Genomic DNA, 27,278 nt, shown 5'->3' on the forward strand with positions numbered 1-27,278 from the left:
TATTTATGTGCCTCATGACTGCTGAATTTGTCTTGTTGCGGGCCTCATGGTTACTGACTTTGTCTTGTTGGGGGCCTCATGATTTGTTGGGGGCCTCAAGATTGCTGAATTTGTCTTGTTGGGGGCCTCATGATTGCTGAATTTGTCTTGTTGGGGGCCTCATGATTGCTGAATTTGTCTTGTTGGGGGCCTCATGATTGCTGAGTTGGTCATGTTGGGGGCCTCATGATTGCTGAATTTGTCTTGATGGGGGGGGCCTCATGATTGCTGAATTTGTCTTGTTGGGGGTCACATGATTGCTAACTGCGAGACTATGGAAAAAGCTGAATCATCATCATATGAGACAATAGCATTAAACCTACTTTTTCTGCTTTTTAAAACAGAAAATGAAACTGGGAGGTTCTAAAAAAAATGAATAATTTTTTTCAGGAGTACGATGGATGAAATTGTTTATCTTCACAGTTTATTTTCAACTTAATTTTCCATAATGTTCATGTATGAGTTAAAACGTTTGTATTTAGTTTAAATTGCTGTTGGCACTTTGTGATAGTAAAGTGACTTTGCAGTTTGGACACTCGACCTCCAAAAGGTTCGCCACCACTGTCCTAATCTAATGTCCCACCATTGCTTAGTTCATGTAAACTTGTCTCCACCCACGACCACACCCACATTCTGGTTCATGACCACACCCATTTTTCGGCGCGGCGCGCTACGCGCGCCGCATGACGTAGCTCCATTTTTTAGCGCGCCACACAACACCAGCCCAAATTTTTAACTCCCCACTTTTTGCCCCCCCCTGGAAAATTTTCTGCGGACGCCCATGGTGCCCAGTCCATTATTCTGACAGTACATGGGATCAACCTTGTTACACTCAAACCTGACCACTCAAATACACCAAATCACCTGTCTGGGTGCTGGAACCTCACATCAGACTAGTGAGGGTCAGAACCAAGGGGGATACAAGTTTGAAGGAGGCAATAACAGTCCATGATCCCTTTTAGGCAAGGATGAGCTCTGGATAAAAAAAATCAGATGAAATCCAAATGAGTTTCATTCGGACGTCATCCTCTAATTACTGCACCAGACCGGGGGTGTGCGGGGGGTTAAACTTACCCATCAACCTCCTTCTTTAACCTATCCCACGGCACGTCCCATGCTGCGTTCCATGCAGCGGTCACGTGAGTACAAACACTTCCTCCTTCCGGGTTGAAGAAGGAAGCGTAGTAGTCACATGATGCGGCTTGGAACACAGCGTGGGACAGATTAAAAAAAGAAGGCTGCTGGGTAAGTTTAACCCTTCTCCCCCCACTCAGGTGCAGTACTTAGAGGATGAAATCCACATTTTATCCGGAGCTTATCCCTACTATTAGGCCCTGTTCAGTGGTCAGTTGCGTTGCAGAATTCATCTGCATGGCAACTCCCTGTCCATACAATTCTATGAGGCTGTTCACAGTAACGGATTGCGTTATTCTTACTCACTGCATGCAGGCTTTGTATTACAGTTTATGGCCAGTCTCCATTGCAGTTCACAGTCATTATAATGCATGTGTTATGCAACTGACCACTGTGAGCCTAGCCTAAATCTTTTCTTGGTAAAGTTGCAGTACACAAAGATTCCAAAAGCATCTATAATACATCACATACGTATTATTGCAGCAGACCCGACAGCCCCAGTGGTACAGCAAAGTAAATCACAGTGAAAATTCACAATCCCTTCACTTCTGCTTTATATATTGTTAGGTTTATAGTATATAGGGGAAAAAAAGTGCCTCTATCGGTTATTCGCCTTTGGGAGGGGAAAGACTCTGTATCCTGAAGAGGCTTCTCCCGTCGTCCTCAGCCCCATTCCAGGGCTGAGACCCCTGAAAAAAAGCTTATCGCTCGGGATCTGGCGGACAAAGCCACACTTGCTCGAGTCTATGCTACGGCGCATGCGCTCTACAACGGGCTTGCTTGACTTTATTTAGAAAAAAACAGGCCGGTTCGGGCCCATGCTACTGCCTGTGATCGAGCCTGGCTTTATCCGCTGGAGCCTGAGTGACAAGCTATTTTTCAGGGGTCTTAGCCCTGCAATGGGGCTGAGGAGGATGAGGGAAGCCGCTTCAGAATCCAAAGGCTTCCCTCTCCCGAAGTAAGTATCCGGTTTTCTCATTTTACAGAGTGACAGGTTTACTTTAATGGCAATTCTGTCTCGTTGCTTGCCTTGTATAGGTGAACGATCAGCTACTCCACAATGACTGTTACAGTTCCAGCCAGCCACTATATTTGTGCAGGTGTGGAAAACAAGTAACAATATTCTTTGCTCTGCACAGCTAATTACTCCTGCGGGAAAGGGAGAAAAAGCTGGGACCGAAAACGAATGCTACACAGAGTACAGATTTCACAGTCGAAAAGCAGTGCAACTTGGGCCTATGGTCAGCTTTGGAAGTGAATAGCTGGCTTTAAACGGGAATAGAAAGGTAGATTTTAATAACCACATGGACGCCACAGCCAGGTGATATTTAGCAATCGTTCCATTTTAGACATAGATCAATCTAACTTAAAATGTGTCTCATGCTACAATATTTCCAGCCGACCAGATCAGACAGTGGCGTAGTAATAGGGGATGCAGAGGTAGCAATCGCACAGGGACCTGTGGACTAGAGGGGCCCACCTTCACCCATCTTGTTAGCTTTTCATTGGTGCTATGCTGTTAATGAACACCACTATATGTGCTTTGACTAGTGGTAATCCTTAACTAACTGTTTCCTTACTCGGACTACACCTCTCTGACCCTGCAGCTGTCCTTGGTAGGTTTTTTGGGCCTCCATATCAATAGAGTGCTTGGGGCCCCATGTAAAACTTGCACTGGGGCCTCAAACTTCTTAGTTACACCACTGCGATCAGCGTAATCAAATTAGCCTAAAAAAAATTGATGCGTGTATGGTGTACTTTAACTTCACAAAAGATGGCGTGGATTTTTAGCTGCTAGTGTGGATTGGTGACAGTAGGCCACAGTGGACAATTTCTGTATCTGGACATTCTAAGCAGGAAGTCAACTTTATGCTGGGTACACATGTTACGTTTTTACGCTCGATTTTCCCACCCAATAGTTTTTTCGATTCCCTTATCTTTACTCGTTATTCTTATCTATTCCCATTCACTTCTATGAGAAATCGAGCGCAGAATATATAGAATATCGGACATGCCGGATATTATCTATCGAATGCATTTATCGAGTGGAAAATCGTACCGTGTGTACTTAGCGTAAGTCCTGTAATCACTCGGTTGTGAGGGGGCAAACAGATAACTAATTACGCAAATTCAATTATATTTAAAAAAAAAAAAAACAAATACAACTATTAATAGCATAAGAGCATTTGAGAAAACACAGCAACACAGCCAGCACTGAACAGTACAAGATCCACTTACCTGGGGCTTCCTCTAGCCCCTGGCAGCCGTCCCGTTCGCTCCACCGCGCGGGTAAGGCCCCCCCCCCGACTTCATTAGAACGATACTGCGCAGGCACAGTAGTTCTGCGGAGGAAGCCCCATGTAAGTGGATCTTTTTTTTGTGTGTGTTGCTTGGACGTATCATTTAAGATTTAACAGTCTCAAACTCAGTGGTGTAACTATAGCGACTATGGGGGGGGGGGGGGGACTGCTGCTCCTTCCCCCTGTCTGCATAGCAGTGTAAAGGAGCAGTGAAACATTTACCTGTTTCAGGGCAGCATTGGCTCTCTTCAGTTCTTCCTGACTACCACACACTCTATGCTGCATACCTCTGACTCCCAATGCAGATCACGTGATCAGGAGCTTGTATGTAAGCTTAGAGCATGCGGCTGCCAGGAAGAACACGCAGTGCTGGAGCAGGTACCAGGGAAAACAGGTGTGTGTGCTTATGTGGGGTTTACTAGCCACACAGGAAGGGGAGATGGAGTTTGGAACTCAGGAGGGGCTCCATACCAATTTCATTGGGGGCCTTGTGTGTTGTTACTGCCCCCTACTAAAACAGTGTTTTACAGAGAATTACTGTCAATGTGCTGTGGCTGGATAGTGTACTGGTTAAGGGCTCTGCCTTTGACATGGGAGACCAGGGTTCGAATCCTGGCTAGGTCAAGTACCTATTCAGTAAGGAGTTCAAGGCAAGACTCCCTAACACTGCAGTGTGCCCTCTTGAGCGCGTCCCTGTGGCTGCAGCTCTTGAGCGCTTTGAGTCCGACAGGAGAAAAGCGCTATACAAATGTTCGGATTATTATTATTATTATTATTATGTGTGCTGCTTTGGATAGGAAGGCAGTGTGCTGTCAATCCTTTACTGCTTCCAATTATGGACATTGGAACCTCTCAGGGGTCACATAAAACGGCTAGGAGGGCTGCATTCGGCCCGCGGGCCTTGAGTCTGCGACCTGTGGCTTAGAGTTACTGAGCAGCTCACCTCATTGTTCATGTAGTGCAGATCCATCTGCTGCCCAAACACTATTTTAACTTTTTGTTCCACTTCTTCAAACTTTACCGGACGGGGGAACTGCAGGATCCTGTAAGACAAATATCATTATCCACTACAGGCCACCAATCTATACACACCAAGGGGCCACTACAAGACTGCATAAAAAAATGCATTCAATTGTGTAATAGCTGCATTGCAAAAATGGACTCTATCTACTAAACTTTTAAGACATTATGCAAAGCGTTCAACTTAAAAAAAGTTAGTTCAATTGAGTTAAGATCCTAATGAAGAGGGATGATCAATGAGATTGAAATATTCCCAAGTTCATGTAGAATTATGTAAATATTTATGCAAATACATACAGCTTGAAAATGGACCAATCCATTTAAACCTGGGTGGGACTTGATTGGTTCATTTTCGTGCTGCATATAATTGCATACAGGGCATGGCTAAAGAATAAGAATTTACTATGCATTGTGGTAGAGAACAGTAGAGCATTGGCACTGCGGCCCGGGGATGAATTCTGGGTGCTGTGTCTATCAGTACTGCAATGTTAACAGCCAGCATGCTCAGGTGTGGTGATATATAGTCTGAACGGGAGGAGGATGAGGGTGAAAACCAGCACTGCTGGCAAACCTGCTTTATTGTGCAAGCATGATACAAACAGTGAGTCCTTATAGCAAGAATAACATGGAACACATACCATTGCAGTAGCAAGGTAAACCAGTGGTGAGTGAAGGCGGCTGTAAGCCTGAAGGTTGTTTTGCGCTATGTGCTTCTACGGAGGCTCATCTGCAGTTTGTACTGGCTTCTAATAGTTGTAGGAGCTATTTTGACTTTTGGGGGGTAGTGCTTTGAGTGTCTGATTTTTGCAGTGTCCGAGCCCTAACTCTGGAACACTTGGGGCCATTTCCCCCCTCCCCTTATTTATCCAGGGGAAGGTGTAAATGTTTGATTACATTCACACCTTCCCCTGGATAAATAAGGGCAGAGGGAAGGGGAGGGGGGGGGGGATTGCCCCAAGCATTCTGGAGTTCACACCTTCCCCTGGATAAATAAGGGCAGAGGGAAGGGGAGGGGGGGGGGGAATTGCCCCAAGCATTCTGGAGTTCACACCTTCCCCTGGATAAATAAGGACAGAGGGAAGGGAAGGGGGGGGGGATGGCCCCAAGCATTCTGGAGTTCACACCTTACCCTGGATAAATAAGGGCAGAGGGAAGGGGAGGGGGGAAATGGCCCCAAGCATTCCAGAGTTCCCACCTTCCCCTGGATAAATAAGGGCAGAGGGAAGGGAAGGGAAGGGGGGGGGAATAGCCCCAAGCATTCCAGAGTTCACACCTTCCTCTAGATAAATAAGGGCAGAGGGAAGGGGAGGGGGAAAATGGCCCCAAGCATTCTGAAGTTCACACCTTCCCCTGGATAAATAAGCGCAGAGGGAAGGGAAGGGGGGGGGGATGGCCCCAAGCATTCTGGAGTTCACACCTTCCCCTGGATAAATAAGCGCAGAGGGAAGGGGAGGGGGAGAAATGGCCCCAAGCATTCCACAGTTCCCACCTTCCCCTGGATAAATGAGGGCAGAGGGAAGGGGGGGGGGGGATGGCCCCAAGCATTCCAGAGTTCACACCTTCCCCTGGATAAATAAGGGCAGAGGGAAGGGGAGGGGGAAAATGGCCCCAAGCATTCTGAAGTTCACACCTTCCCCTGGATAAATAAGCGCAGAGAGAAGGGGAGGAGGGGGGAATGGCCTCAAGTGTTCCAGAGTTAGGTTTCCGGAAACTGCGAAAACTGTACAACTACTGTTTGAAGTACAGTGTACTAGGCCTGAAAGATGAATCGAAATTGAATCGAAATCGTGATCACCAAGCTGACAATTTCTGAATCGTCAAAGTGACAATTTCTGTGATTAAGTTATTTCCACATGGGGAAGTTTGAAGAAGCGGCTTCAAACTTCCCCCAAGTCCGAGCACGTGCAGCTCGCAGCATCGGCAGTGTTGGAAATACCTTCTGACAGGTGTTGAACGCTTTTCATCCTCTCTCGCCGTCTCTTGTGCACGGCATACTTCCTGGTTCATGTGTCATGTGACATACAGGAAGTATGCCGTGCATTAGCAGTGCGGCAGCTTGGGGGACTGGGGGCACAGAGAGAGACCGAGAGGGTGCAGAAAGAGAGAGAGGAGGACAGAGAGGCGTAGATGGGGAACAAAGCTTGATTTGAAGGAAATCGTGAATCGAATCGAAATTGTGATTTTGGACAGAAATCGCTCAATTCAATTTTTTCACAAAATAGTTCAGGCCTACAGTGTACTATCTCCCCTGCCCCTTCTGATGAAAGCTTTTGTTAGCCCATTGCTACTGCCAATTACAGCAATCCTTCTCTGCCTGCTCTTTCTGTGGACGGCAGGAAGTAAGGAAACAAAAAAGCCCCTGACAAATATTTAAATGTAAAAAGAAGAGGTAGAATGGATTTTTTTTAGTTATGGGCCACATTGTTAGCATGTGTTTTTGATGTGCTATTGAGATTCCCTGGGGGCTAAAAATGTTGCTCGGTTTACTTTAAAAAGTGTACCTAAAGGGAAAAAAGTGCCCCTAGGGGGTCCCTTTCCTCAGGAGGGAGCCTGTGGATCCTAAAGAGGCTTCCCGTCGTCCTCACCAGCAGGGATCCAGTGCTGGTACCCCCTCCTGAAGATTTGCTTGCCTCTGCTTGTCCTTAGTGCACAGGCACACTAGCGGCTCCCTCTCAGGCTCCGGCAGAAATAGCCGAGCCTGAAAGGGTTTGTTCTACTGCACAGGCGTGAGAGGTCTGTGCCTGAGTAGCGGAACGCACCTGATCAGGCTCGGCTATTTCCACAGGAGCCCGAAGCCGCTAGTCCACCTGCATGCCGTGCAAATAGGAGTGTTATTGTTTTGGGGGTTTTTTTGCCTGCCAGCACTGGATCTGGCTGACTCGGGGGGGCTTGCCTCATTAGGATCCCGAGGCCAGTGGCGATGGCATGAACTGTTAGAAGGAGAACAGCTTGCTGCGAGTGTTACATGAAGTTTGTGTTTGCCCCATAGTTTAACATGGCAGTGAACACAAACTTTGCAAAGTTTGCCACAAACGGTTTGCATATGATCAGTTCATCAGAATCAGAAAACTTTTAATCGCCAAGCACGACTGGGTCGTGCTCGGAATTGGGTTTGGCACATACAATTGCTCAGAGAGAGAAGTGAGAGTAGTATCCACATAAGAAAAGAGCATAGTCATACAGTCCTACAGTATAAGAGCATAGTCACACAAAATCATACAATATAAGCAGTAGTACATATTAATAAGCGGTAGTCTGCAGGGTGCAGTTTAAACGGTTTTACACTAGTTGACGGCAGAGGGGAAAAAGGAGTCTCTATGCCTCGAAGTTCTGGTGTAGATGGCTCGAAACCTACGGCCTGAATGGAGCCGGCTGAAAAAGCGGTGGCCCGGGTGTGAGGGGTCGCTGGCAATTCTCAGTGCTCTAGAACGTAATCTGGAGTTGTGGAGAAGGTCGAGGGAGGGGAGGTGTCTACCGATGATTCTCTCCACTGATCTAATGACCCTCTGGAGCTTGTATCTGCCGTTGATGGAGGAGCGAGCGCACCAGACTAGGATGGATGAGCAGAGGACGGACTCAATGGTGGCTGTGTAGAAGTTCGTCAGCAGCTCTTGAGCCATGCCAAACTTCTTCAGTTGGTGGAGGAAAAACAGCCTCTGTTGTGCTTTCCTCTGGGTCAAGGTGGTGTTTGCCTTCCAGTGCAGGTCCTTAGAGATGGTAGTGCCCAGAAGGCGGACGCTAGCCACTCTTTCGACCTCTGTTCCATCAATGTGGATTGGAGGTGGAGTGGGCGCCTTCTTCCTGAAGTCCACTATCAGCTCCACGGTCTTGGCTGTGTTGAGAACCAGCCTGTTCTCCTTACACCACTGGCAAATTCTGTCGACCTCACGTCGATAGTCCTGCTCGTCATTGTTTGTTATAAGGCCAACAATGGTGGTATCATCAGCAAATTTGATGACTTTTACCGAGTCCACAGTGGATCTGCAGTTGTTCGTATAGAGGGAGAACAGGATTGGTGACAGGACACAGTCTTGTGGAGCCCCTGTGTTTGTAGTCCTGGGATGAGACGAGATATTCCCCAGTTTGACAGCTTGGGACCTGTTGGTCAGGAAGTGTGTAATCCATAAGTGAAGGGTGGGATGGACATTCAGTGCCATGAGATTGTTTTGGAGTATGCGAGGGCAGATGGTGTTAAATGCTGAGCTGAAGTCCAGCAGGAGGATTCTGACATATGTGTTCGGTTTGTCCAGGTGGTTGTTTGTAAACTCCAGGCAGATGTTGATGGCATCATCAGTGGATCTGTTCGCTCTATACGCAAACTGTAACGGGTCCAGTAGCGCTGACGCAGAAAGCTTAAGGTGGGACAGGACTACCCTATCAAAGGTTTTCATGATGACAGATGTTAATGCCACGGGCCTGTAGTTGTTCAGGGATGATGGTGAACCTTTTGAAGCACACAGGGACTTTGCTTTCCTGGAGGGACGTGGTGTAGATGGAGGAGAGAAAGGGAGCGAGCTGCCGTGAACGGGTTTTTAGGCAGGCTGGTGACACACCATCTGGGCCGGAGGCTTTCCTGGCGTTCAGAGGTGTTAGATGGCGTAAGACATCTGCCTCGCTCACAGCTGGAGGTGGTATGCTCAGCCCTCGGTCCTTTTCATCAGCAGTTGAGGACCGAGCATCTGAAGGTGTTGCTAGCCCCCCCAGTGCCTTCTGGTTCTCGAACCTGCAATAGAAATTGCTGAGATTTTCCGCTAGCTCAGTGCTAGGCGTCCCATGTTGGGGGGGGGGGGGGTTGTAGTTTGTGGCAGCTTTCAGACCCTTCCAAACAGTTCGTAGGTCATTTGAGCGAAGGTTGTGTCGCATCTTTTTCATGCCATCTCTGCCCAAGAGTTCTTTTTCTCACTATAGGTTTACTTTAAAGAACACCTGATGTGAGAGGGATATGGAGGCCGACATATTTATTTTTAAACAATACACATTTCCCAGCTGCCATTTCCTTTCATACTTTAAGCCATCCTAAACAAGCATGCAAATCAGATGTTTCTGACTGAAGCCTCACTGGATTAGCCACATGCTTGTTTCAGGTGTGTGATTCAGGCACTACTGATGCATGAAAGCTCAGCAGACTGGCCACTGCCTGGCTGTCCTGCTGCTTCTCTGCCGCTAATACTTTTGATCAAAAGCAACAGCTTGTGAGGATATACAGAACAGAAAGTGTTAAGAATATACAGCAATCATTTTTCCAATGTATAAAGCGGATCTCAACTGAAGGAGAGTTTTACCTGTACTTTAAAGAACCCCTAAAGTAAGAGGGATATGGAGGCTGCCATATTTATTTCCTTTTAAACAATGCACATTGCCTGGCTGTCCTGCTGATCCTCTGCCTCTAATGCTTGTAGCCACAGACCCTGAACAAGCATGAGGAGTTTCTGAGTGGATTAGTCACATGCTTGTTTCAGGTGTGTGATTCTTACGCTGGGAACACACCATATGTTTTCTTCGGCAGATAGATGGTTCGATAGATCATTTCCAACATGTCAGATCTTATTTTCGATCATTTTTCTGATCGATTTCTCATAGAAGTGAATGGAACTTTCATTTTCACGGTAAAAGTAGAATATTGATAAATTTATATTAATACATTCTACTATCAGGTTTTCTGGGTGCCTAAATTTCCCAGGCGCCCTTTTAGCATGTATCGGGGCACACCTAGATTTGTCTTATGGACTCAGTTGAGGATATCCATGCGTCTATACAGTACACAGCTTTGCTTCCCCCAGAATGACATGCCATTTACATCAGCATCAATCCATTATCTCCCCGACCTGCTAAGACTTGTCAGACAAATGAGAAACTTGACCCATCCTGAGTAAGAGGCTTATTAAATATCTGAGGCGTACAGTTGTGTCTGTTGAGACCTTATCTAGCATTTCGTTGTTCTGCCAAATACTACAGGCAAATCTGCTTAGTTTTATCTGACAGCCTTTCACTGGCCCGTCCTATATGATCCGGGAGGTTTATTAAGCCATTAAAACGCGTGCATTACTCTGGAAGGAGAGGAAACCACGAGGGACATTCCTGAAATATCCAGGGCACAGAAAGGGCTGCGTGTGCTATGCTGAACCCTCCACCTCTATAGGAAGTGCTCCGCTCTGGTCTGCACCGCCAAGCTGAGATAGGTCTCAGCCAGTAATCCCCGCTTGTAGGCTCAGTCTCCGGCCATCGCACATACTTGTGGTCAGATCTGGCAGCCACAGAGGAGCCGCGAGGCAACTTCCAAACTACAGTCTGCTAATCCAAAACCCAGGAGCGGAGGGAAAGTCAGGTTAGAGATAGGAGCGAGCCAGGGCCAGTTCACAATACGGCCATTCATAATAATATGGGATTCAATTGCTTCCTGAAGTGCACAGCTTGTAAACGTACCCTTCCCCCAAAACCCCTAACTCACAACATAGAATCAATAGGCAACTAATGAATCAATGAACTATACAAGCAAACGAATGACCCCAAATGGAGATGGCACACCTATGCTGGGGACACAAAGATAGACTGTGAGGATCAGCCAGGGTCAGCTTGGCAGCAACACCAGTATTAGGACAAGCTGCAGGTGATCAGCAGCCACAAGAGGAAATCATCTAAGGAAACAGGAATCCAAGTTCTTCACCAGTCACACGGAAACCTGCATGCTTTCTATAGGCAACGGCTTCATGCAGGAGGCCTCTACTATCTTGTGTCAGATAGGAAGAGTATCTCAGCTGCCTCTGTTATGCTCGGTACTAGGGCTGCTCAAATCCGGATCCGGGAGATACCAGGATAGTTGCTATCCCGATATCTCCCAGTAAACCTGTGCGGGGGGTGGGGGTGGGGGCTTCAATCTTACCTGTCTGACGTCTTCTTCGTCCATCCCTGGCGCCTCCCACGATGCGCTCCACGCGTGTCACGTGATTACAAACACTTCCTCCTTCAACCCGGAAGGAGGAAGTGTTTGTAATCACGTGACCGCCGCTTGGACCGCATCATGAAAGGCGCCGAGGGACGGACGAAGAAGTCAGACAGGTAAGATTGACCCCCCCCCCCTCCCCCATGTACTGGGAGATGTCTGGATAGAACTACCCGGATGTCTCCCGGAACGGATTTGAGCAGCCCTGCTCGGTACACACTATGCCATTTTCTGGCAGATTTACAAGCCAGATCGATTATTTCCAACATGTCCAATCTGAATTTCAATCGATTTTGATTCTCTGTTTTTTGTTTTTGTTTTTTCAATCTTTTTATCGATTTTCGTTCAGTTCTATGAAAATCAATAAAAAAAGATTGAAAAAAAACTATCTAAAAATTGATAGAAATTCAGATTGGACATGTTGGAAACAATCTGGCAGGTTAATCTGCCAGAAAATTGTATGGTGTGTACCTAGCATTAGAGTCTAACTATATCTTCTCACAGGACTAAAAACATGACAGATGCAGTGTTCTCCCCAGATTTTTTTCCAGCTGGGTGGCATGAAATAGTAGCTGGGTGGGGCGTGATGAGAGAATGCAGGGCCGGTGCTTCTTTTAGCAATTCTGCTAACAGCATAGGAGGAGGTGAGCTGATAACAGCCGGGTGCTCACCAAAACTAGCCGGGTGGAGTACCCGGCTAAAACAGCCTGGGGAGAACACTGAGATGAGCTCTAATTACTGGCCCAGTTTACACGGCAAGGATCAAAAACTGATCCGTAACCCTCTGTCCCCCCAGATTTATCACAGTCTCCCCACAAACTTGCGGACCAGCAGAGCACGCCTAAAGGATCTGTTCTAACAAAGCAATGGGAATGGATCCGGTTGATTAACATAAGCAGAAAGGGAATATAAATTCATTTTTTACTGTTTTTTTGTGTTTCAAAATGTATACTAGTCCCTTGTTGGCACATTTTGGGAAGCAAGTTTGGTAGGTTTGGTGCAGGCAACATTTTCAGGAAAATTAATTGAATCACTTTTTGCACAGAAATGAAACAGACTTTGGCCTCAATTCACTAAGCTTATCTCCTGTCTTTAATAACTCTTCTAGAGTTGTTACCATGGTGATAAGGCATGTACTATTCAGTAAACATTTTACCTCAGGCAAACCTAAAGTTAACTCTTCTGTCTTTAAGTTAACTCTTTAATCTTTAAAATAACTCCAGAGTTAAAGACAGGCTGTTCAGGACAGGCTGTTCATTAACTGCGCGTGAAAATAACTACAGAGGAGGTAACCTAACTACAGAGGAGGTAATGTAAGGAATGAAGAGATAAGATAACTCTCTTACTGTATGGAGGTAAGTTTTCTCTTGCCTTATTATCTCCAGCATGATCTTAGTGAATTGAGGCCAATGGCCTCAATTCACTAAGCTTATCTCCTGTCTTTAATAACTCTTCTAGAGTTGTTACCATGGTGATAAGGCATGTAGTATTCAGGAAACATTTTACCTCAGGCAAGCCTAAAATTAACTCTTCTGTCTTTAAGTTAACTCTTCAATCCTTAAAATAACTCCAGAGTTAAAGAGACACTGAAGCGAAAAAAAATGATGATATTATGATTTGTATGTGTAGTACAGCTAAGAAATAAAACATTAAGATCAGATACATCAGTGTAATTGTTTCCAGTACAGGAAGAGTTGAGAAACTCCAGTTGTTATCTCTATGCAAACAAGCCATTAAGCTCTCCGACGAACTTAGTCGTGGAGAGGGCTGTTATCTGACTTTTATTATCGCAACTGTTCCTGGACTATTTACTTTTCCTCTGCTAGAGGAGAGGTCATTACTTCACAGACTGCTCTGAAAGACTCATTTTGAATGCAGAGTGTTGTGTAATCTGCACATATTATAGAATGGTGCAATGTTAGAAAAAACACTATATACCTGAAAATAAAAATATGAGAATATTTTCTTTGCTGCTAATCTTCTAGTAATTATTCATAGTACACAACCAATTCACTATATCATATTTTTTTTTTCCGCTTCAGTGTCTCTTTAAAGACAGGCTGTTAATTAACTGTGTGTGAAAATAACTACAGAGGAGGTAACTTAAGGAATAAAGAGATAAGATAACTCTCTCACTGTGTGGAGGTAAGTTTTCTCTTGCCTTATTATCTCCAGCATGATCTTAGTGAATTGAGGCCAATGAATGCCAGGGAGGTTAAAAACAACAAAAATAGGTCTATTTCACCAAGATACCTTAACCTTTTTTCAGATGTTGGTAATTGAAATCTACACCCTGTATGGGACCTGTTATCCCTGCCAGGGCGTAGATTTTTCAATTACCTCACAGTGATCACGGAGTCAGGAGCCAATGAAATCGGCTCCTGACCGACTCACCGAGCTCTGCTGTCATAGAGATGGCAGAGTAAGTGGGCTTCAGCAGCGGACGAGGGGCATAAACGGTGAGAGCGGCATCTCAGTCAGTGTGGCATTACGCTGGCGAGCCCCGCATTTGTACCAGAAAGTCTCTGGACCTTAGATTACATTCCTAATGCCACATAAACATAGGATGGCCATCACTCAATCAGGATACTAAAGAGCATTAGAGGAGGACTATTGCAACAAAATAACATGTTATATACAGTTGTGTCCACATACTTATAATGTGTACATTTCTCCCAAACACAATACAAGTTACTTTTCTCCTCTGTTGCTGTCACTCTGTGCAGGAAAAATCTGCACGGCAGAGCCATCAGGATTCGATTCGCATACAATGTAATTAATGGGAAATTTGCATGCGTTTTCGGATGTGAATTTTACTGCGAATTCGCGTACGTTTTAGCCTAAAATCAATGTAAAAACACACAGGCACTGACATGGTTACATTTGCATACTTAAAGAAAACCGCAAAAACATACGCGAATTTGCGGTATAATTAGCATCCGCATGCAAATTCGTTTTTGCGTTTTCCACAAAGAATTCGCACCGCACAAGTGGAAACAGGCCCTTACATTGGGTAGTAAAGATCTAACAGATTTATCTGGTTTTGGACTAGCCAATCTCCTCATAAGGGATTCCCAGTATTGCCTTTATTTATTTTTGTACAAAAGCAATCCCTGGAAAGGATCTATACTGTACAAAGATGTTGGCCAGCCTGTACACTCATTTGGACAATATTTTAGCAGTTGGTGTAAGCAACTGCCATTCAGAAAGTGCTTTTGAAAATAAAGAAAACATTGAGCATACCCCATGAGGATATGGACTAGTCCAAAACTGGACATATCTATCAGATTTTTACTGCCCACTGCAAGCGACAGGAACATGGGAGAAAAGTAATTTATAGTAAATTTTACTCAGGGAGAAATGAACTACCGGTACCTATAAATAAGTGTACATGTGCATTTAAAATTTTACAATTATTCCAGATAGTGGTCCTTTAGGGAGGGCCCAATGTATATGTTACGGCCAAAACCAGAAATCGGCCAATTCTAGAATTGGCCGGCCGTTTTTAGAACTGGCCGATTTTACGTCGGCCAAAGTCCAAAATGCTGGGAATTACTTTGGCCGGCCAGTTCTAGACACGGCCAAAGTCAGTCGGCCAAAGTCCAAAACGCACAAATTCCAGAACATCCCGGGTCCTGTCCAGCACCATGAATAGCACTTCCGCTCTGCTCTGAAAGATACAGCATACTAATCTTTTTTTTTTTTTTTAAAGAAAAGCATTTCTTAATTACAGCTGATACAAATCCTGCAATAAATCTGCAGTGTGTCTACATCCTGCTTTCTTGGGAGAAGACATTGTTAACATCCTGTGCTTTTAAATTACCTGCTTTGCTGTGGAAGTCAGGTGACACAGGGGAGAGATCAAATTACAGTGGTGATTAGTCACAGATGAGGGGGAATGCATGGCTGTGGGTGCTTTGCTGGGGGGCTGTGCATGGCTGTGGGTGCTTTGTGGGGGGCTGTGCATGGCTGGGGGGGGGGGGGTCTTTGCTGGGGGGCTGTGCGTGCTCTGCTGGGGGGCTGTGTATGGCTGTGGGTGCTCTGCTAGGGGGCTGTGCATGGCTGTGGGTGTTCTGCGCATGGCTGGGGGGGGGGTCTTTGCTGGGGGGGGCTGTGCATGGCTGTGGTGGGTGCTTTGCTGGGGGGCTGTGTATAGCTGTGGGTGCTCTGCTAGGGGGCTGTGCATGGCTGTGGGTGCTCTGCTAGGGGGCTGTGCATGGCTGTGGGTGCTCTGCTAGGGGGCTGTGCATGGCTGTGGGTGCTCTGCGCATGGCTGGGGGGGGGGTCTTTGATAGGGGGCTGTGCATGGCTGTGGTGGGTGCTTTGCTGGGGGGCTGTGCATGGCTGGGGGGGGGGTCTTTGCTGGGCTGGTCGTGGCTGGAAATGCTTTGCATGGTCGGGGGGGGGGGGCGGCTTTGCATAGCTGGGGGTGCTTTGCTGGGCTGGGGGAGCTTTGCTGGGCTGGGGGAGCTTTGCTGGAGGCGCCGCCAGGAAGCCCCGCTCACCTCATCCCCTGCTGCCGCTAAGTACTCAGACCTCCGATCAGGGCGACCACCAGGCGGAGAAAGGCAGAGCAGCGCGCACGCTACCCACCCGGACCCATACACTTCATATGCAGAAGTGTTCAATGACGTCACTTCTGCATTGAAGTGTATGGGTCCAGCGGGTCTCGTGTGAGCTGGCAGCCTGCTATGCCTCTCCCTGCCTCCCTGGTACGGTCGCCCTGATCGGAGGTCTGAATACTTAGCGGCAACCGCAGCAGGGGATGAGGTGAGCGGGGCTTCCTGGCGGCGGTGAGTGGGACTTCGGGACTTGGCCGGCTACGTGAAGTCACAACGCGTTCTGGCCGGCCAAAGTCCGAAACTGAAGCCCGTTTCTCACATTGGCCGAATGAGCCGGCCACTTCGCATACTGACCGGCCAGAATCCGAAGTGGCCAGACTTCAGGTTCTGGTCGTAACATATATAAAAGAATTAAAATCGTACTGAAAAGGAATCACAAGTGCTCGCCAACATTCAAAAGACGCCACTAAATTAGTCAACAACGTGCACATCAAAAATCGCTAGCATAATAGCAAACTCCTAGCTTTTCTGAAGCAGTTTTTAAAAGCAATTCTAGCGATTTTTGGAGCGTTTTTGTCCAGTGATTTTATTCTTCTTCTACACTTTAACATGGAAGATATCCGCTTTTGCAAAAAAAAAAAAAAAAAAAAAAGCTTAGAATAATCGCTCTGTTCTATCGTTTTTTAGAGCGAATTTACACTTTTCCTATAATTTATATTGCGGCGTAATCGCCACCAGAATGCTGCAGGACCCACGTTTCTATTTGAGAAAAAAAAAAATCAGATCTCTCTGGTGTGATCAATCCCATTCAATAACATTAACCAAGCGCTTTTTGAAGCGCCAGCGATTGTAATAGCGCTTAGAAGTGCTCATAGAGTGCACCAGCTTTGTGCAGCTAATTAGAAAACACTTCAGGCCTATTTCCACTAGTCCTGCATCAGTTTTTCTGCATTCAGATTTTTGGATGGGGCTATTTAGCCCGTTTCCACTACACGCGGATTACGGATGCAAAAAAAAAAAATGTCTACGGGTCTGTTTCCACTAAACACAATTTTCCTGATGCAGAAAAAAGATGGATGACATGTTGCAGGTTTCTGCATCATGCATCGTTTCCCATACATTAGTGGAAACAGACCCATAGGCACTCATTGTAGTCAGAATTTGATGCAGAAATCTGCAACATGCCAGCCTGCATCAGAAAAAAATCGCGTTTAGTGGAAACAGGCGCATAGGCATTCAGCTTCTCTGCATCCAGAATCCACGTGTAGTGGAAACAGTCTCTCATGCAGCAGAATGGGGACTTCCAGGCTCTCCATATGAAAGACTATTCAATGCTTGCAATTTGAGTTTACAGTCAGATTCAGAAATTCAGAACTAGACGCAAACAGAAACAGTGAGTAGCATTTTAACAACATTAAGTTGGAAATAAAAACAAACAGGCTTATAGCTGCAAAACACAAAAGAGGAGTTACACTTCAATTTCAAAAGCCACGGCACTTACCGCCTCTCTCCGCTGTATTCAAACTTTATCCGCACATCACTCTGCAACAGACAAATAATTTACTGTATTTAGAATGTAACATTCACATTGAAACATAAAATGGACTAAGGCTGAGTTCACACAGCACTAAAAAAAATGTACCATTTTGCTCGAATACCGCTCTTTGGGAAGTATTCCAAATCCTCTGTGCCGAATTATAACACTAACAATATTTAATATAAAGTGTTGTAGAGCAGGGTTTCTCAACATTTTATTGTTATGTACCACTTTTAAAACCCTGTACTCACCAAGTACCCCCTAACATAGTAAATATTATTGCCCCTTGACAAATATATATTTAATCGTAATACATGATAATTGGTTCTAAACCAAGTCCAAGCATTGACTATTGCTTTTAATTAGCTAAAATTCTAATTTGGTGTTGTTTAACTAAGATTTCTAAAACTCTAAATTTGTTATTCTTGGTTAAATATATCAAGCCCGAGTACCCCCTGGAAAAATCAGGAGTACCCCCTGGGGTACGCGTACCACACGTTGAGAACCTAGGCTCAAGAGCACACATTGCATTCTTGGATGGCTCCATCTGCAGACAGGAGGATACCCTTAAACCAGGGCTGGGCAAACTTTATGCGGTCGCATTCCTAAAATTACTCCTTCCTCACTTCCTGCAGAGTAGTGAGCGGAAGAGTTACAGAGTGTTAACTCACCTACTCGCCACTTCCTGCGTCAGGTCTCCATGGCAACAGGGCGTCACATGACACGCTAGCGTATTAAACACCAGGTAACACCATCCTGTCATGTGACGCCCTGCTGCCATGGAAGTGGGGTGAGTGGGGTGATTTAACCCTCCGCAATTGTTTCGCTTGGGTCTGTGTAGTGCAGTGGTCCTCAAACTATGGCCCGCGGCCCGAATGCGGCCTGCCGAGGCTTTTACACTGGCCCCCCAAACACAAGATGTATAAACTTATAGTGCTGCTCACTGCACCTATAAATTTTGGAGGTCCTCATATAGAATAGCAGTGTTGGCTCCACCCATACACATATGTATCTTTCCTGCTGTGTACGAGCCTAGCCTTACTGCAGCGGCACCAGTATGGCCGTGCCTGAGCAGTAAGCTAATGAGCAGGGCAACTACTCCCACAGGTACAGTACAGCTGCACTTGTGCACGAAGAGGAGCGCAGCCAGGAACTTCCTAAAGGTCCCGGGAGTACACAGAGGGGAGTGCAGCCCTGAACAAGGAGAGAGTCCCTGCGGCAGTGGGGCTGAGGAGGATATGGGAATTCTATGGACCATCCAGAGGCTTTTGGTCCTACGGGAAATAAGTGCTTTACAAATGTTACGTTGTTGTGCCTAGGTAAGTATCCCACTTTTTCGTTTTGTTTTTTTTCTATACAGGTTTGCTTTTGGTCCCGTTCCCAAGTGGGGCGCTGCAGGGCGACGTAACTGAAGCATTTTAACACAGAAGGTTGCCCTGCAATACTAAGTCTATGCGCTGTTCAGAGTGCATACAATGCAATGGGACCTAACGGAGCACTGTACCCCAATGCAGTGCAGTAACACATAGCGCACCCACTAGCAGTGACAATGGAACATTCTTTCCACTGACTGTATGCTTCACTGTACTCATGGGTGCAACTAAAGGGGAGCAGCACCTGCGATAGCAGGGCAACCCTGAGCTGTGGGGGACCCCAACTACCATCCTCACCGTCCTCCGATATAGGGGGCCATCCTCCAGGTCAGGTGTGTTTGTGGCTGCACTTGTTATGGGTGTGAAGACAATGATGGCCACACTTGTTTTATAACCCTTGTGAGATGGGCCCTGAGGCCGTGAAGGGGGAGGCAAGGGAAGGTGTGTAAACGTTGGGCGGGCCCATCAAGTTTCCCGAGGAGGTATGAATGGCAGTTACACCACTGACTACTCAACGCAATCATCACATAACATGCGAGGCGACTTTTCCGCTCCATTCCTGTTTTTACCGGAGTGGGAAGCGCAGCTCCCACTGTGAATTTAGCCTTAAAGCGGCTCTGAGATGAAAAACGAACTATAACAAGTAACTTGTCTATATATCTTATCTAAAGTTTAGATTTGTTTACACAGCAGATCTAGCTGCAAACAGCTTAAAATAGAAAATGATTATTTCTAGATCCTGTGATACAATGACAGCAGCCATGTTGTTTGCAAACATTACACAGAGGCAGGCTTATCTGGATCTTGAGCACTCAGCCTGTGAAAAAAACCTAATCCCCCCTCCTTCCTCCGCCTCTGAAATCTCTGGCTAGTAACACCTCCCCCTCCTCCTGCCCAGACTGAGCTCCCATGAGCCCTTGCTACTGCCAAGGCTCTCTCAAAACCTGTGGGCGTGGTTTTAGTTTATAGGGAATTAGAGTATTAAAACAAAAACAAAAAAGTATTTGGCTTGAGGAATGCCATATAAACAATAGGAAAGGAACACAATTATGCAATGAGTAAAAGTTTATCTCAGATCCACTTTAAGCTAAAAAAAAACGGATTTTTTTATCTACTGAATAAATTTGTTAAAGAAAAATCTAAATAAAGCACCTTCTGATAATTATTCAATTATTTATATGCATTTGCTTGCCAAACACTGCAGTAAGATTTGCTAGTGTGTGGCCCATGCAGTTTTCTCACTATTTGAAGACAATCCTTTCTCCTTAGTTGCTGGAAGTGATTAGTGACGACTGGCATACAGAGCCCCTTCCAGCTGTGGTTTCTGCTTCCTGTGCTGTGGGGAAGCTACTGAAACTGAAAACATGGAAGCAATACGCTATTCTGTCTTCTCAGGAAGTGAAAGGTAGTGAGGTTTCATTGAAAATAATATTAAAAATGTGAAAATTCTCATCGGCGGCATTAGCACGGCCGTCTTTTTTTTTCTACACTGTATCCCTGTTGGAAGGGAAAAGTGAACGAAAGCTGTTCAAACAGGTCCATCAACTGCTGCAAGACCATTTTATTTAACCACCCTGGCATTCTGTTGATTGCGCCAGGGTGGCTGCTCAGCACTATTTGTTTAATTTTTTTTTTTTGTATATCATGTAGCTAGCCTAGCGCTAGCTACATGATAGCCGCTGAGCTCAGCGGCATCCCCCCACCCCTTCAGATCGTCTCCGGCGATCAGAGCAAACAGGAAATCCCGCTCAGAACGGGATTTCCTGTTTGGCTTTCCCCGTCGCCGTGTCGACGATCGTGATGACGTCAGACGTCGTGACGTCAGAGGGAGTCCCGATCCACCCCTCAGCGCTGCCTGGCACTGATTGGCCAGGCTGCGCACGGGGTCTCAGGTGGGAGGGTCCTGTTACGCGATGGGTGGCGGCGCATCGGCGGTGATCGTCCACAACACACAGCAAGCAAATCAGCCCAACAGGGCCAGAGCAATCCAGCACGGCGGTAATGGACGGGCTAAGCTCGTCATTACAGCCAAGGTGGTTAAAGCACAACTGAAGTAAGAGGGATAAAGAGGCTGCCATATCTGTTTCCTTTTAAAGCGGACCTGAACTTAGAACTTCCTCTCTGCTCTAAAAGATACACAACAGCATAACCTGTAACAACTGTAAGGCGAGTTGTATGGAGGATGCCATATTTATTTCCTTTTAAACAATACCAGTTGCCTGGCAGCCCTGCTGGTCTATTTGGCTACAGTAGTGTGTGAATCAAAACCCTGAAACAAGCATGCAGCTAATCCTGTCAGACCTGACAATGTCAGAAACACCTGATCTGTTGCATGCTTGTTCAGGGGCTATGGCTAAAAGTATTAGAGGCAGAGGATCAGCAGGGCTGCCAGGCAACTGAAATTGTTTTACAGGAAATAAATATGGCAGCTTCCATATCCCTCTTGCTTCAGTCATGCAGGAGAATGGATGAGCCAAAAGAATAAAAGGAAGCTAAATGAGCTTAAAAAAACAAATTCTTGGTAAATAGAGGAGGTAGTGGTGGACTTACCTCCTCCAAGTAGACACACAACGACTGTAGTAAAGACAGTCAATATATTTTATTTATGAACTCCAAATATGCAACACGTTTCGCAGGTTTGATCCCGCTTCATCAGGCAATAACAACCGAGCAATAGCATATGTGGTCAGTAGAAGAGCCAGGCACTTCTGGCAGAGGTGGAGTTCATAAATAAAATATATTGACTGTCTTTACTACAGTCGTTGTGTGACTACTTGGAGGAGGTAAGTCCACCACTACCTCCTCTATTTACCAAGAATTTGGTTTTTAGGCTCATTTAGCTTCCTGTTATCCTTTTGGCGCCTCTGTTCTCCTGCATAATATTGAGTCCACCCTGGGTGGAGGGTTGGACCCCCTTTTTCTCATCTACAGAGAGCGACTTCTTATTCCTGAGTGGGGTCAAGAAAATCTCCCCACCTGCCTTTACAGTGGTTGCCTAATGGTAACCCTGGTTTGTGAGTATTAATATTGACTCTATCTAGTAACCATTTACCAGTACATATTACACTATTGGGGCTCTTGGTGTTCCTTGTTTTTATCACTTGCTTCAGTTGTCCTTTAAAGAAAAACATTTCTTTGTTACAGCTGATACAAATAATGCAATACACCTGCAGTGTGTCTACTTCCTGCTTTCATGGAAGCAGACATATTGTTAACATCCTGTGTTTACAAATTAGCCGCTCTGCCGTGGCATAGATGATTCCTGAGCTGACACAGCTGAGAGATCAAACTACAGTGGTGACGAGGGGGAATTAGGCACGCTAAACTCTCTTAGTACATACAGGGTGAATTTCTCTCGGTTTTCTTTCTGTCCTGTGCAAGAAGAGTTCAGGTCCTCTTCAAACATTACCATTTGCCTGGCAGTCCTGCTGATCTATTTAGCTGCAGACATGCACCAGTAACAAGCATTTCAGAAACGTCTGATCATCACGCTTGTTCAGGGTCTATGGCTTAAAGAGACTCTGAAGTCTCATAAACTTCAGGCTTTTATTTTAAAAATCTCTTTAACATCATTGCCCTAACTAAAACGCAGCATCCCCGCGGCTGAACTAAATCACCCTAAACTCCCCAGCAAAAAACCCACGACTTTCTTGGTCGTGGATTTTACTGCCCAGGGAGGCAGAGCCATGAGCTGCAGCTCTGCCTCCATATGCATCAATCTGCACGTATCTCCGCCTCTCCCCCGCCCCTCTCAGTGAAAGAGGGGTGGGGAGAGGCGGCGATCCACGCTGATGGACGCGTGTAGAGGAAGAGCTACAGCCCAAAGCCCTGCCTCTACACGGAAGTGCTCCCTGTAATGTGGCGGCGGGGAACGGCGGATCGGAGGAGGACGGCGTGGGACAACACTGCTACAGGGGGCCGATAGAAGCCCCAGGTAAGTGGCAGTTTTTATCCTCAGGTTCCCCCCAACAGAACCCCTTTAAAGAGATTTTTATAATAAAAACCTGAATTTTGACGAATGACGGAGGATTATTCAGAGGCTTCCCTTTATTCAGGTGAGTACCCCTTTAGGCGTTCCCATTAGAGATATTCTTTCACTCTGCTTGATGCCAGTACCATGAAAGATATGGGATTAAAAGAAAACCAATTGGAGGCCATATTTGATATCTCTGCAGGCTGGTGTTTGGCATGTATTCTCTAGAGTGTCCCCTTTCCCTAACCCATGTGTGGCAGCCATTAGAATCTACCGTTTCAGACGTCTCACCTGTTTGTTGGGCTGACTGCTGGCCTTGGTCTTCACCCCCTCAAGGCCCGGCGTTCGATGTCGCCTCGAGGTCATCTGCAGGGCCACCAGGTCCTTCATGATGGACTTCAGGGCTTCTTGCTCGTCTGTTAAGAGGCAAAGAGAAAGCCGGTCAAACCAGAGTTCATACGCTACAAACACAAGGAGGCCAAGACCATACCTCCCAACTGTTTGCGATCAGAAAGAGGGACACTTAAGCCACACCCCTGCCACACCCCTACTTACGCCCCCAGCACACATACAACAATGATTTCATAAGCAAAATGTGTTTTATTATTCAAACCACACTGATCCTTTCTATCCTGGTTCATTTTCCTTCATATTAAAACCACCCTGGCGTTCTATTGAGATCGCCAGGGCGGCTGCGAGAGGGTTTTTTTTTTTATAAAAAAAAATCTATTACATGCAGCCAACTGAAAGTTGGCTGCATAAAAGCCCACTAGAGGGCGCTCCTGAAGGCGCACTTCTAATCGCCTCCGGCGATCAGAAGTAACAAGAAGGGCTGCGATGAGCGGCCCTCCTGGTTTTGCTTTTCTCGTCGCCATGGCGACGAGCGGAGTGACGTCATGGACATCAGCCACCCCCGATCCAGCCCTTAGCGCTGGCCGGAACTGATTGGTCCGGCAGCGCAGGGCTCGGGCGGCTGGGGGGATCCTCTTTCGCCTCTGCTCGCGGCGGATTGCCGCAGAGCGGCGCCGATCAGGTGGCACATGCGGCTGGCAAAGTGCCGGCTGCGTGTGCACCTTTTTATTTGAAGAAAATCGGCCCAGCAGGGCCTGAGCGGCACCCTCTGGCGGTGATGGACGAGCTGAGCTCGTCCATACCGCTAAGGAGGTTAACATTTGAAAATACAAAATATATACATTTTTAGTATGGAAATAAAATTGAGTCAATTAAACACATTTTTCAGCAGAAAACTACATAGATTTACATAGATCTGTACATCAGTCCTTAAAGAGAGAAACAGCCTGTAATGTATTTAATAGGAAATTTCGTTATGCAAAATTTCTATGCAAATTTTTGTATGTTTTTGTGTAAAATTAAAGTAAAAGCACACAGACACTGACATGGTTGAAATCGCAAGCGTTTTTTGCATTAAAATTTGCAAACGCATACGAATTCCCATCTGCATGCGAATTTGTTTACACGTTTTCTGCAATGGAATAGCAGTGGAAATGTAGGCTAAGGGTTGCTGGATGACGCAGAACCAACCACATGGGCATTTGAGTTTATCAGAGAAATAAATAATTGGAATCAGGAAGCAAGGTATGGATGTGATAGAATATTTTTATTACTATGGCTGAATTTCGGACTAGTGCACGTGTGCATACATATACTGTATATACAGAAATCTGCTCAGCACGCCTTGCACAGGATCACCAGAACCCGTTTGTTTTTAATCAGCAGACTGCTGACATATGGTAAAGCAGTGCAGTGGCTGATGCTGCACATGTACTGCTGGAATCATGTAGGAGTGTGCAAAAGCTGCTATTCTGTGCAGAGGAAAGGGGCAGATAAGGATTTCAAGTGGTTATTTTGTTTTTGGAATGAAAATTACAGAGAAGACAATTACACTCACATAAAATGACACACAAGTAAACACAGACATGGACAAATTTGTTGGTATCCCTCCACGGAACAAGAGGAGCAAACAACTGTCTCTGAAATAACCTGAAACTGACAAAAGCGATTTGTACCCATCATGGTTTACTTTGTATTTAAAAGGACAACCGTAGTAAAAAGAATATGGAGGCGGCCATATTTATTTCTTTTTAAAGTAAACCAGAAACGAAGCACCCTCATGTATTTTACCATATATATCAGTGGGGACCCTGCTCTCCGTTTCATTCTTCACTGCTCAGCTTGCATGTCATCAGCCCTGATAAAATCCCAGACTGAGCATTCAGTCTGGCTTTGCTCAGGAATCATTATAGCTGAGTCTGCCTTCTGTGATGTCTTTTCAAGCCCATGCCTGCCTCCTTCTGGCTCTGCTATAATGACTCAGCTATAATGATTCCTGAGCAAAGACAGACCGAATGCTCAGTCGGGGATTTTATCAGGGCTGTTAACAAGCAGGCTGAGCAGTGAAGCATGAACCAGGGAGCAGGGTAGGTGTTTTCTCTAATGTTCCCACTAATATACACTGTATATATGGTAAAATACATGAGGGTGCTTCATCTCTGGTTCACTTTAAAGAGACTCTGTAACAACAAAAACCTCCCCTGGGGGGTACTCACCTCGGGTGGGGGAAGCCTCCGGATCCTAATGAGGCTTCCCACGCCGTTCTCTGTCCCACGGGGGTCTCGCTGCAGCCCTCCGAACAGCCGGCGACAGAGCCGACTGTAGCTTCAATATTTACCTTTGCTGGCTCCAGCGGGGGCGCTGTGGCGGCTTTCGGCACGGAAATAGACGGAAATACCCGATCTCCGTCGGGTCCGCTCTACTGCGCAGGCGCCGGAAACTTGCGCCTGCGCAGTAGAGCAGACCCGACGGCGATCGGGTATTTCCGCCTACTTCGGAGCCGACAGCCGTCAGAGCGCCTGCGCAGGAGCCAGGAAGGTAAATATTACGTCACCGCTGCACGGAGGGCTGCAGCGAGACCCCCGTGGGACAGAGGACGACGTGGGAAGCCTCATTAGGATCCGGAGGCTTCCCCCACCCGAGGTGAGTACCCCCCAGGGGACGTTTTGTCGTTACAGTTGCTCTTTAAGCAATACCAGTAGCGTGACATTGTTCTATTTGGCTGCAGTAGCTTCAGAACAACACCAGAAACAAGCATGCAGCTAATCTTGTCAGATCTGACAATAATGTTAGAAACACCTGATCTGCTGCATGCTTATTATTATTTATTGTATTTATAAAGCGCCAACATATTACGCAGCGCTGCACAATAGATAAATGGGTTAACATACAGGTAGAACATACGGAAACTCACAACAAAACAAGATCATGCAAATGATTTGATAACAATACAGTGTCATAGGTCAAAATAGAGACTGTTCTAGTCCACAAGAGGGGTGATTGTCAGTAAGATTGCATAATCAAGCTGGATACGTTAGGGAGGAGGGCCCTGCCAGAGGCTTACAATCTAAAGGGTGGGGGTGGAGACAATATGTGCATATTTTGAGAGTGTGTCTAACAGAACATATTATGGTGCTGGTGTAGGGGGGTATGCGAGCATGAAGAGGTGAGTCTTGAGAGCTTGTTTGAAGGTATTAAAGGTGGGGGCGAGTCTGATGGTGGGAGCAAGTTCCAAAGAGTAGGGGCAGCCCTGGTGAAGTCCTGCAATCGTGCATGTGACTGAGTTATGCGTGGTGCGACTAGGCGCAGGTGGTGCGTGGTGCGACTTGTTCAGGGTCTGTGGCTAAGGCTGGTTTCACAGTGGGACGTTACAGGCGCACGTTAGAGCAGCCTGTAACGCAGCCCACCGCACAGTAATGAAAAATCAATGGGGCTGTTCACAGTGCAGACGTTGCGTTACATTGTAACGCTGCGTCACAAGACAACGTACTGCATGCAGTACTTTGGACGCGGCTGAGCCGCGTTAGACTGCTTGCACATGCTCAGTACTGTTTGGGAGGAGCGGAGAGCGGCCAGGCACATGGCTAATTAATATGCACTGCACGTTATGACGTGCAGTGTTTACTTCCTGGAGCAGCCGCTCTGTGCGGCGATTGGCCGGCGGGACCACGTGATGCCGCATGCGCACAAGAGTGCGCATCACGGCATCACTGACGCCAGAGTGAGCTGCACAACGCGTCTCACTCTGACGTCCAGATTCAGCACCACCAGGCGTTGAGTTAGGGGGACGTTATGCGACCTTAACGCCCCCTCTAACGCAACGTCCTGGTGTGAAATTAGCCTAAAAGTAAAGACATGAACAAAAACAATGGGACCCTTAGGCTTCTTTTACACTTGTGCGGTGCAGTTCTGCCTTGGCAGAAGAGCGGGCCGCAGGAGAACCGCATCAAGCCCCTTTCACATTACCCTGCGGCAGACAGCGCCCACAGGGTAATATACAAAGGCCCGCTCCCCACTCAGTGACGTACTCCCTGCTGGAAAGGAGGCGT

The 27,278-nt window shown here is 46.5% G+C and overlaps 1 protein-coding gene across 1 annotated transcript in view; it reads right to left on the reverse strand.

The window, feature by feature from the left end:
* MAP3K3 (mitogen-activated protein kinase kinase kinase 3) overlaps positions 1–27,278 on the reverse strand; it is a 71,953-nt gene that overhangs the window by 26,516 nt on the left and 18,159 nt on the right. Inside the window, exons 2-4 of the mRNA XM_068262133.1 lie at positions 23,170–23,294; positions 17,497–17,537; positions 4,417–4,516 (exon numbers count right to left, since the gene is read on the reverse strand). Of these exons, the coding sequence (XP_068118234.1) occupies positions 4,417–4,516; positions 17,497–17,537; positions 23,170–23,294 (266 nt within the window). The remainder of the gene's footprint in view (positions 1–4,416; positions 4,517–17,496; positions 17,538–23,169; positions 23,295–27,278) is intronic.

Source organism: Hyperolius riggenbachi, chromosome 12, assembly GCF_040937935.1.
Source record: "Hyperolius riggenbachi isolate aHypRig1 chromosome 12, aHypRig1.pri, whole genome shotgun sequence".
Taxonomy (NCBI): domain Eukaryota; kingdom Metazoa; phylum Chordata; class Amphibia; order Anura; family Hyperoliidae; genus Hyperolius; species Hyperolius riggenbachi.